Genomic DNA, 12,860 nt, shown 5'->3' on the forward strand with positions numbered 1-12,860 from the left:
TTAACAATATTTCTTTTTTTTTTAAATAAGTTAATGGAGGAATAAACCATAAATCCTAAAAAATTAGATACTGCAATGTCTTATGTTAATTTTATTTTTTTAAAATATAATAAAATCCTAATTTCACAATATAAAAATTAAAAGAAAAATTCATAGTAAAAAAATAAAATAATTGTTGAGTCATAAAAGGAGGAGAGATAAGAGTAACAAACTCAAGAGAAGGAGAGAGATTGCAGTTTTTATACAGAGAGGTTCTTCCCCAACTAAGATCAATTTTCATCTCATTTTACTCATAGAAACCTTAACTCAAATTCATCTTATATATATATATATAGAGAGAGAGAGAGAGAGGAAGGTTCAAACGACACCGGTGTAACTTTTACTAAGTGTTACACCGCTCAATAACTTTATATTAATTGTGAATTTTGTAAATTCAACCGTTAGATTGAAAGTTCTTTACTCATAGATCATATATACAAAATTTGATATTAATCCAAGATGATTTGATACTTCATTTTTATAAAACAAAATTGACGTAATATATTCATTTCAAAATATACTAAAATATGAACACTTTGATTACCTTCGAGTTGTTGTTCAATTTTAACAAAATTTGATATACACATATAAAGTGATATGAACTTTCAATCTAACGGTTAGATTTACAAAATTCACAATTAATATAAAGTTATTGAACGGTGTAACACTTAGTTTACACCGATGTCGTTTGAACCCTCCTCATATATATATATATATATATATATATATATATATATATATATATATATATATATATTGTAGAGATCATGATATCAATTTCATTTTTCACCTTTCCCTTTTCTTGACGTGTGTTATAAAAAAAATTATTACTTAAAATTTGAAATTTTAAACGTTTTTTGTGTTATATAAAGGAACAAATTCCACTAAATAAAATAAAATAGAGCAAATTAATGACACTGTCATTTACATATCTGAGTTTCACAAAATAGGAAAATGGAATGGAAACAGTACTACAATGTTATATATGAGCAATGAACAGTAGTGCAGTATTATTAACAAATTAAAAATGGAGAAGACGAGAGCATAGGAAAAAAAAGGATGAAAAACTTAGAAATTCTTGAAGCACCTGAAAAGTCACTTCAAACAATCCTCTAAAATCCAATGGGTTTGGATGAGATTGTTTTATGAATTTGGTATTTATAGATAACACTAGAAAGTCCTTCAAAATCCCTCTAACACAACAATCCTTTAAAATTCTTATATTTTTTAATACCAATGGATTATTTTTAAGTTGCAAAAAATCTCAAAGAATACTAATGAATTTTAATGGACTCTTTAAAAAATCTTGAAAATCCAAATTGAATACCACTTGATTGTTTTTAAGTGACATAAAATCCTGATTGAATACCGATGAACTTTTTTACTGAAAAAAAAATCTTTTAAAATCCTAAACCAATACACTCCCTAAAAATAAACAACTTAAATTTAAATAAAAAACAGTTTTAAGTCGTTTCTTTTTTAACATCCACTCAAGATTGATATTTAAGTTTCATTTCCAAACCTAATTCAGTATTGTTTGGTAAGAAATAATATATTTATCAATTTTTTGTAATTAGTTTTTATAAATAAATATAAAAAAACTGACTGATGATCTTTTAATGAGATTTTATGTTCCAATCACGTTCTTTTTTATTATTATTCAATTGTCTTATTACTTTTTATATAGAAAGTATTCAAATAAACAGATTTCTAAATACCCCTTAAATCGAGAAAGTATTACAATTCCTACTATTATAATTAGTGTTCATAAGCAGTATTTTTGAAAATTTAAAATTGTTTACCTTATCATTTAAAATGTCACGTATAATTTAAATAAGATATTAATGTGTTAAATTATATTTTTCATCATTTATCTTATTTTAAAAAATTATTCTAATAATTTATTTTTAAAATTTTTTATTTTTATTTTTTATTTTAAATTAATTTGATCTTTTTGAAATAATAATTATTTCACTTCGATTTTAAATTATTTTTTGAATAATTTAAAACTTATATTCGTCTATTAGATTTAATTACATGAAAATTATCATATACAAATGTAATTCAAGCCAGAAAAAATGTGTTATAAATATGATAAAAGTCACCTAAATATAAGTCTAAGAAACAATTGAATTTTTTTAAAAAATAAATTTCATATTATCTTCTAATTTTTCGTTGGATATTATTTTCATATGATTTTCATCATATTTATAACTCTTAGATTCAAACATCAATTCAATATTATAATTATAGCTAAATTTAATATACAAGTTTCACGTTTTGAATCAATTAATTTAAAATAATGTCGTAAAATTATAAATAATTATTATTTTAAAAAGAATAAAATGAATATAAAAAATAAGATAAAAGGTGAAAACTATAGTTTAACCATATTAACATTAAGTATGTGAATAATTTGCATTTATAAATATTGTTTAACTTTTCTACTCCTTTTTAGTATGCGATATTTTTACTCTTATTACTCTAACACTCAAATAATTGTTTTATAATGATGATTTGTTTTGCGATACATGATTAAATCATATGATAGGGAGGAAAATAATTATATAAAAAGTCCACTTAAAGTTCAGACTTAGTTTATAAAAAATTTTGATCGCAATTTTAGGTTAATTAATTAAATGAGTCCAATTAAAACCTTGAGTTTAATTTATTTAAAAAAACATAAGACTTGAAATTGATTTGTTTAATTTATTTATAAATTAATTATTTTAGTTTTATAAAATAAACTCATTAATTAGTTTTTAGCTTTGTTTAGTATCTAATACTATAAAATAATCTATATATAGAAATATGCACTAAACTTGTAGCAGATAACATTCAAATATTTTAAACTATTATATTTTCATAATCCAGAAAATAAGAAATAATTTCTTAACTACTACAAAAAGATAGTTCAAAAATTAATTCTAACACTTGACAAGGTTTACATATTTTTCATAATAAATATATAAGTAACAAAGGACAATGAAGTTCCCATTATAAAGTTAAATAGACGAGCTATTCACATGCTATTAACGTTAAGTAAATTTTTGAACTATTTATTTAATTAAACCAACAAACTTAAACAAATATCTAATAAATTGAGGTTAAAAATTTCATGTATAGCTCTATTTATTTAGACTCCTAATCGAGGCCATATTAACTGCTTAATAATTTGTCAGCAGATATGAGTTCTAGGTGGTGCTTTCTTATGTGTATTAAATTTCAAATATGGACATAACCCATGTTTACATCCCAATGTGACACATGCTTTGACACTATCCACTATAGAGTATTATAATTGAGACTTCTTTCATAATTTTAGTGTGCAAATTGCATATTAGGTTATTGAATTGAAAAACACTGAATGCCAAATTATGAAGGCGGTGATTGAATAAATAAAGTACTCGAGTTGGGAAAGAAAGAAGCTAAGATTTTATGATGTGTGCGTGGCCATGCCTCAATAAAGATATTGGTTTGAGTACTTCAATTTGCTGAGTCATCTTGAAAAAAGATAGAGACAAAAAGCCCCCATTTTGCTTATATTTGACACCAACTCTAGGTATCTTTTTGAATAGGTCCATTAAGCATGTCACACCTTGTTAGTTTGGTTTGGTTTTGGTTGGAGTCAATAATAATGCATTTGACAAGAAATTGCATGCAATTCACCACCAAATATTGGACACGCAAGCTGTCTATCTCGGCTTGTATACCGGAATGGACTCATACGAACAAATTCATAATCGTCTCAACATTCTCGACCACCGAGACAATCGAGATAAACAGTAATGATACACCATTGATTTAGTCACAATTATCCCAACCACATATAATTATCTCAACATTCTTAGCCACCGAGACAGTCGAAATAGGCAACCTGAATACACCATTAATGTAGTCACAACTATCTTAACCAAGTATAGATACCTCGATATTCTAAATTGTCAAGATAGCAAAAATAGATAATTTTAGTATACATACAATTGATTCAAGGACAATTTTCTCGACAATAAAAAATGCTGAAATAGTTGACTAAACAAGGTTAAGAGTTTGATCTGTCATCAAGAATCAAATCCTATCGATCAATATAAATAGTTACATAAATCAAGATAAAATTATCATCTATTTATTAATAACTTAGGTACTTAGGAGTTCAGAGACACCGACATCAAAGATTTATCAGTGTATTCCTGGACACGTACGGTTAATGACAAGAATTAAGAGTTAGCATTACGTTATTAAGCTTTGAGAGTGTATGAGCCTGGCCACAGGTACTGTACTACATAGCTAATCCCATTATGTATGATTCTCTCCTACTCTTTATAGTTTATATGGTATCACAAGCTTACTATGGGATTGGCAGCAGGCGTAACGGGTCCAAATCCAAACCATGTAAACCTCTATGGAGCCTATATGAATCTTATAACAGCTCTTCAAAGAAGTAGGGATGAGTGATGGGCCAATGACAAATTTTCTTCTCCAATTAATGATACTAGACTCATCAGAAAAACTTGGATATGAAATAGTGAAATATCCTCTTTATGGTATAGTATAGAATAAAGATAATGTACAGGATTACAAGCATGTTTATGTATAGAATCTATAAATGAATGCTAGTCAATATACTCCTTGTTTCTCTAACAGATTTCTTAATGAAATCCTAGAAACCTTGATATTTTCTAGAATTTAACAGTCCATATTTCCAACCATTGTAACTTCTAATTCTTGCTCTGCCTTAGGCCTTAGGCTTGCCCTACATTCCACCCACAAATCTAAACAGATTCAATTAATCCCTAGAAAAGTTATTACAATAAAACCGTACCAATAAATGGTGATGTTTTATGTGGTAATGACAATACTAGTTACCATTCACTTGAACATGAACAAGTGTACATGGATGCAACCCAAAAACCAATATATCAATTTTTTGAGGTTCTCTATCTTTCGCTCCTAGTCCATCATTCCATCCTAAAGGAACAACTGAAGTTGCAGTTTGAAGAACAGGTGACTCAACTATATTTCCAAGCTCAACAGTGCCAGGCTGCCAGCAGATGCAAGGCCAAACAATTGTTTCAGATGTGGAAACTGTCGCCGTTTCTCAATCCTTAAGAAAGATGAGGAATCATCCCTCATACAAGTCGTAGACTCAGCAATCAAAAAGGAAGAAAGAAAACGTATTATTCCTTTTTGAAACATCAATTAAAGATACATGACAAATTAGCAGGGTCTGGAACCAGTAAAGTAAATAGAAAGAAATTTGACGCTAGAGAACATTGTGAAGAGAATATAACTAACAAGTCTGAAGTATGAACCTGCAAGGTTTGGAGAACATGAAGATTAAGTAGCCAAAAATTTATAAGATAAAACAAATATACCTCTTGCTATTCAAGAAGACGACTCTGAACATCTAGTTGCAACTAAGTGCCTCTCTAATTTGCAAGGCACTGCCACTCAAAAACAAGAAGTTATGTTGATGCGAGGAAAACATCTGATGCCAGTATGAAAATAACCATGAATGGAAGTTCTTGATACTCAGAAGTGGATATTCATATAGATAAGGAATATAACATGGTGGATGTCATATTGATGAGGAATATATAAGTGGGCAAGTAGGACGAACTCAAGGAAAGAATTACATGTAATAGCCTAAATTATAGCTACTAAGTTTAAGCAATCTTTATTAGAAACAACAAAGGTGATTGCAAAATTTTAACAACCAAGGTAAACTTGTTTTATATAGAAGAATCGTTGATAATCACATTCTTCTCTAATTTTAGTGTTCTGCTCCTTTCTGAGATATGCATAAAAACAACTAACAAAAACTTGCTTTATATAGAAGAATCATGTTTAATTTGATTAAAAAATAAAATAAAATTCAACCCTCAGATTCCAAAGCTTAGATTTCAATCCTTAAGCATGATTGGTAGTTTCCTTTCCACAACTTTCAATGAAAGAAAGCTAGCAACTACTGAATTTAATTTAAATACAATAAAATTCAGAAAGACATGTTCAAAATGGCTGTGGTCTACCATAGTCCATATGTACTTACTGTCAAATCCAACCAGCTTTCCATGATAGATCTTCTCAACTTCAAAGGCACATTTATTTACCAAATCAATTTTTTTTTTATCTCCAAAAGAGAGTCATCCTTCATGGTTCACATCCAATGAAACAAAATCAGTGAAAGCCAACTAGACAGCCACAAGTGCCACAAATTATATAATAACTTCAATTTCTGCTGTCTTAGCTTAAATCAAGAACTCACCTAAGTTTCTGTAGAATTGAATGGTGAGCATTTTGGTTCTGAATAGTAGCCAACCAAAAAGGAAAAAATTGCTACTGAACAACAGCTTAAAAATCAGTCTCAAAGTGGGAAGAGCCCAAGCTCACTGTACAACAGCTAAATAGACAGGTGATAGCATCAGCAACATGATCAAATTGTAGTCATAAATTGAAGCAGAAAATTTGAAAGAAAGAAAAGTAAAATAATGGACCAACCTTGAGTTCAGGATCAATTGGCCAGCAACTGAGCATGCTTCATATGCATAATGCTTAATCAGATAAATGAAAATGAAAAGGACAATAGCATAATACTAAAGTGAGATGCTTCATATGCGTAATGTTTATTTTAATGGCTATGCTTTATGAGATTCTATCCTATCCACCGTGGGTTTTATATTAAATACAGGCCCTGAGTTCAAAGGAAGGAGACTCCAATAGGAATCCTGACTATCAACCAAACAGCTATGCCATTTGATTCTATAAGAACCCTCAGGAAAGTCAGACACATCAAGTGAGCAATGTGAAAACCCCTGCTCTTTCTCATTAGGTCTAAAATCCATAAATGTCTCCACAACCCTACTATTACCATGGCCCCTGTTATGCATAATTCTTCTCTTGCCTGCAACACTATCCAAGACATGGCATAACAACTTCTGGTTCAGTTCAACAATTTCATCATCTTTCCAAGCTTCATATCCACATTGCGGTTGACCCATGGTTTGTCCACATGGGACATTGAAGGACGTGCTACAACAAAGGATGCAATACAACTTAGTTGACTTAACCAAGAAGTTTGGTGGCACATTCTTCAATTGAAGACAAATATTCAATGTTAGGTGGGAGCCTTGCAAAACAGATATATCAACCCCATTTTTAATGCCCTCATTGTGGACAAAAATCTCTGACCCAAAGAATGGCCTGCAAAAAAAATGCAAATAGAACATTAGCAGTTTGTTAAAGCTTATGTGTGTGTGTCTATATAAAGATATATAAAGCCCCACACAGAATACTTTAAGTGTTTGGAAACATAAACATACACCAAATTGCCAACTTTCAATCATGGTTTGATTGAAATGAGACCTGAAATGGCCCACACTAATTCAAGATTTACAGATATGGCTGCACAATAAAATCAGAGAGCACTTGATGCACAAAGGTGAACTATAAAAGAAAACATCTATTTAACAAACAGCAAAAGCAAACCAATTCATCTTAAAATATTAGCAAACTAATAATGATTGGAAAACCACTCCTTGAGATCCCAATACAATGTTGGCAAAGGCAAACTCATCAACTCCTATCAGCAATAGTCTATAACTATATAATTTATTCTGGCTTGAAAAGGAATAGATAGAGGGGACCTATGTCTTCTCATATGAAATAATTTATCCAAAACAGTGACAATATCAAAGGAGAAAATAATTGTCCAAGCTAGCATCACTGCATTTCAAAATTTAACTTCATTAAAAATTTCATACTAATACCACTGGATAATTAATATACATACCTTACTTTGAAGAAGTACTTGGGAATCCGAAAATGAATGTGCATCCATTTTATCAAAGTATTAGAAGTTAGGGATAAAGCTTTCTTGGTAAACTGAGATGCAATTTTTTCATCATACAAGCAGACAGCACTAGAGACAGCATAACTACAAACATCAAGCACCTTTCTATCTCTATAACTAATGTTCCACGTTCTGTAACTAGGTTGTGGGGATAAACAGCTCTCATTCGAGCCAAAATAATTCAACAACAAAGAAATACTCGCTCTATCTCCATGATCTACGCACCAAAATAACCTCCTTAAATTTTGGATTGTCAAAGCCTGTAAATCACAAGAGATTTTGTCACCGATAAAAATTCTATGAGAATGTTGGTCTATGTTGGACACTCCAAAAGCAGCAGCAAATGCTAATACTGAACAACTCAGACCATGAGCTGCTAGGACTGCAGAACTTTCACTGTCAATCCCAATGAAAGATGCTCTAAGTAGATCAAATTCTTCTGCTAGCCTGAACAATTGTAAAGAAATTTGAGTAATATCTCGACAAGACTTCAGACGTTGAAGCTTATCACTACTCTCAATCTCTACTGGATTGAAATTCTGATCTCCATTCAATGAAATATCTCTCAGAGCTTTAAGCACATCCACTAAATTTTCCAATACTCTAGCTCTTAATGATAAAAACCACCTCTGGAAACAAAATGTTTGAGAACTTGTTGCAGATGCTTCTAAAATTTTCAAGGAAGAGGAAACTGCCACACGAGACTGACTAAGTTCATCATAGTAATTACAACCATTGATATTTCCAGCAAGTCTTGCACATTTATCATGCATGTAATCACAAGATGTTAAAGGAAATTTGATAGTCTCCATCAATTCCATTGAGGTGGTTCCCTGTTTTGGTAGACTAAGAAGCTGAAATTTTCCTTCAGAATGAGCATATTGGAATAATACTTTTAACCAGCTACAGCAAGAATCAGACTTCACTTTCTTTATTAATATCCTGAATATATTCGTAGCTAGCAGCCACTCACCTTGACATGCTGCATGTGCACCAGCCTTATAAGCAATCCAACCATTTGTTCCTGTCAAGACTTTGTCTACAAATGTGGTGCATTTAATAATACAACTAGCTGGATGTGTTTCATTATTCTCAAGTACCAAGCCATCACAAATAGGATGACTGTGCAATAGTAGACGGTACAGTGTGTATGTATAGCAATCAATTAAACTACACTGGCACACAAGTTCAGCCAAAATATTCACTTTACTCAACACGTCAGTACTGATAGCACTGGCTATATAAAGATTTTCAAGGAAGATAACTAGAAATCTATAAATTTTGTGAAGAAATTTTAAAATAAAGGAATTTTGCTTGTCTTCTTTAAAATTTGCAGACACAAGAGAGGGTGGTACTACATGATCAGTAGATGCAACAGTCACAAGAGATTCAATCACAACTTTTATGCTATCAAGTCCCAAGGAACCTAAATAAGGATGTCTTTCAACAATAGTTAGAAGAATCTTTAGTAGCCCCAGGAAATCTTGACAAGTTTTCAAATCATTTTGACAACCTTCTAACAATGGCCTCACCAAAAGTTTGATATGATCTTTGATTAGGGAGATAACTCGTGATGGCAGAGAAGAAGAACAGAAAACCGCATTGTCCATATCTTCTCTGTCCTCCATCCTACAGCACAAATCTGCCAGAATACGAATGGCCAAACAGCTCTTCCTTGAAGTTGGATATTGACTTGTGTTCTCAACAACATTTAGAAGCTTAACAAATTCACGAGGTTCAATCTGAAGCATAGAAGGCGGAATAGAAACAAGGACCTACAAATCATTAAATGCATGTCAAATAAGTTCATAAATCATAACAAATAAAAATGAGTTTCATTTTGCCAAGTACTAAAGTCAAACCTTGTGTAAAACCTTTAGAGCTTTATATTGCATGACCAATGAATTTTCAGCTTCCTCCATTATGGAAAATAACCCATGGATTAGACCTGAATTATCAAGGTGCTCACACAGTCCTTTTCCAAATAAATAGTGCAAGCATCTTATCACTGTTTCTTGTACATGTGAAGTTCTTTCTCTATTGAGAAATGAAAGAAGAAAGTCCACCTGAATCCAAATGTTTTAAAAAAATATTACACAAGGAAAGCACCATAGTAAATATTTGAATTGGGACGATCATCTGTGCATGCAAAAGCTAGTGGCATGATGCTTTATTTAATCACAAGCTTTAACTGGTTTACTAGCCCTTTTTGACGTAAAAAATCTAGCAATTAGTTTAAAAAATTTAATAATAATAGCAACTACAAAAGAATCACTTTGCCAGTTGAAGGGAAGGGATAAAATAGGACACTCAGCAAACATTCACACTAAATCTTTCAAACAGAGAAATAAAAGCTAGGATGGAGTAATAAGTGGGTCTTTTCATTCCTCCGACTCAACTAGGATGCTAAAAATCATAAAGTAGGGAAAAAAATGTACATACCTGATAGGAGGTAAAAGACATTAAAATGCAAGCCAGTTTTGTGAGTGAGAATAGCATAGCAACCAAAAAATCTTCATCTGAGGAATTTAGCACCAACTCTATACCTGTCTGCATTAAATCAATCATCACATTAGAAAAAAGTAAAACAGGAAAAGTTATTGTTCCAATAACAAAACAGACCAAAGTAACAATATTCTTTGGGTTGATTAAACTTAACAATTGTTGCAACGCTATTTTACAACACTGTTAAATTAGGAATTTGGATATTGACCCTAAGGCACAAAAAGTGGGATCCTTTTGGTGAGCGGAAAAAAGCATCAGCACAGTACAATAAGAATTAGTTCTGATTTTTATATTCATGTAAAGGTTTTAGTTTCAAACAAATAATTATTTGTCTAACCTAATTGTTCTATGGAAACAAGGAAGCAACACACAAAAATATAGTGCACTGTTCCAAAATCCACCAAGTAGTCCTAGACTTAGATTAAATTGATCTAGGTAATACATTACTAAATTAGTGGAAGAGGTATATTCTTTGCACGTTGCACCTTGATTTTAGTTTAGTGTTCATGATATATTAGACATGGTTGAGGCATAATGCTAAGAAATATTTATAATAAGGAGTACAAGACAAATTCCAAAATCAGAACTCTACTTCAACCGATAAAAATGTTTCAGTTCTTTTCTACTCAATTTCTCTCTAGCCACTTCTGTTTCCACTTTGTATCTTGTTGATTACATCAAAACCCCTTGGAAAAAAAAGTCAGGAAGACAAACATACATATACATGGAAACAGAAAAAATCGTAGATATTAAAAGTACATGGAAAAAAAAAATCATAGTTACAACATTAGCAAAGAAGCCACACTATAACACATAATTTAACAAAAAGATGATACTTATGTCAAACACAAAGTGTATTAGATGTCAAAACTCAAAAGAATGTAAAATGATCAAATACCTTATACGCTTTGTGCGCAACAGAATAAGAGGACTTGCATTTTGCCAAAACTTGAGCTGCAACCAATTTTACAGGCAAAGACACTGAAGATGAATTCATTATATTAAATAGCATCTCCACTGAAATAGATGCAAAATCATCTGATATCTCACAAAAGCATCCAGTAGCATACAAAGATGCTTTCACCTGTAAAATCTCAAACCAATATTTCAGATGTACTGATATAAAAATTTAATCAATCAATTAAAATGTACTAAAAGTGTCTTAAGAAAAGGACTGCTAAACAAGTTAGAACTCAGAAGCAAAGAAAATTAGGAGAGTGTTCCAAGGCAATCACCCTCCACAATTTAAAAAATGAAAAAGGCAAAACAATATCCAATCAGACAATCACTTCAATGTGTCAATCCACCCATGTATAGTCATGCAAATCAAATTAAGATTTCAGAGTTTCTCAGTTGCAATATAATTGCACAGGAAATTTTTTGAAACATTAGAAGAGAAGAACATGATTAGGTACTTAGGTAGAATATTGAAGTAAACATAATTTAACAAAGACATCTTAATATGAATGAAATTAGACATCCAAAACAACCTTAACACTTAGAAACTAATTTTACCTCGCAATCATGAGAAGAAACAAGGCTGGAAAATATCAAGTATCGTATCTGAGCATTGTCTTTAACAAAATCAGCCCAACAACCAAACAGAACCAAAGCAAGTGCCCTTGAATTCAAATCCCCACTATCAAAAACAGATTTCACTCTCTTCAACAACTCCAAGTGATTGGCTACTCTGGCCTCTGACAGCAACCCTTTTCTCTTCTTATCACGGTGTTTCCTTTCAGACAAGAAAACCCTAACAACTGAAAGTCTAGTCTCTATGTCACCTCCCCTAAAGGCTTCAGCAAGGCGCAAGAGAATGGTATTGGCAAATAACTTATCTTCACCTGGAACAAGTCCAAACATGGCACAGGGAGCAACACCAGATTCAGGCTCTCTACTCCATTGCCGAAGGCGAGGCTCCATTTCCAATATGGCTTTGATAGGAACACCTGACAGTCATAAATTTCAATAACAGAGAACAATCAAACAAAAAATATAACTTTTATATGGCTTTGTATGGATTGATGCTATGCGGTGAAATAGAATGATATTTTGATAGGTAATGTTTTTTTGATCACCAAAATTTCAATCAAACAAAAAGGAACATAATGTCAAAAGAACAAGGAAGAAAGAAGAGAATAAACTAACCAGGTTTGGTAGAACGGAGACCCATTTCGAGCTGAATGCTCCATTCCATTGCACGAGCAGCACAAGTTGGTTCCATGGTAGATTCTCTTCTCACTGCTTCAATCCAAGCGTGGTACGAATTGCAGTTTGCAACGAAGAGCTGCTATGTCCGCAATGTTACGGCTTCGTCTGCAATGCGTCAAAGCATGTTGAAAAAAAAAATTAGAGAATAAGAAGAAAATTTTTACAGATGAGAACGTGGTTTTGGGTAAATTGTGTGGGGAAAAGGGAATGAAATGTGGGATTAAGGGGGAGAGGAGAGTGGAGAGTGAATGAGTGA

General features: G+C 31.5%; 1 protein-coding gene across 4 annotated transcripts; it reads right to left on the bottom strand.

The window, feature by feature from the left end:
• Positions 1-4,557: 4,557 nt before the first annotated feature.
• Positions 4,558-12,860, bottom strand: LOC109815435 (uncharacterized). Of its 4 annotated transcripts, none has more exons than XM_083067891.1 (9): positions 12,542-12,860; positions 11,909-12,342; positions 11,292-11,477; positions 10,331-10,438; positions 9,751-9,954; positions 7,829-9,663; positions 6,538-7,239; positions 6,305-6,428; positions 4,558-6,187 (listed from the first exon to the last, which is right to left on the bottom strand). In XM_083067891.1, the coding sequence occupies exons 1-7, from the start codon at positions 12,615-12,617 to the stop codon at positions 6,675-6,677; spliced, it is 3,408 nt and encodes a 1,135-aa protein (XP_082924017.1). In that variant the 5' UTR covers positions 12,618-12,860; the 3' UTR covers positions 4,558-6,187; positions 6,305-6,428; positions 6,538-6,674. The 4 variants fall into 4 exon arrangements, with proteins under 4 accessions (XP_082924017.1, XP_082924016.1, XP_082924018.1 ...); XM_083067890.1 differs by having other exon boundaries at positions 6,305-6,439; XM_083067892.1 differs by having other exon boundaries at positions 4,558-5,143; positions 5,415-6,187; positions 6,305-7,239.

Source organism: Cajanus cajan, chromosome 2 (assembly GCF_000230855.2).
Source record: "Cajanus cajan strain Asha chromosome 2, NIPB_CcT2T_4, whole genome shotgun sequence".
NCBI classification, from domain to species: domain Eukaryota; kingdom Viridiplantae; phylum Streptophyta; class Magnoliopsida; order Fabales; family Fabaceae; genus Cajanus; species Cajanus cajan.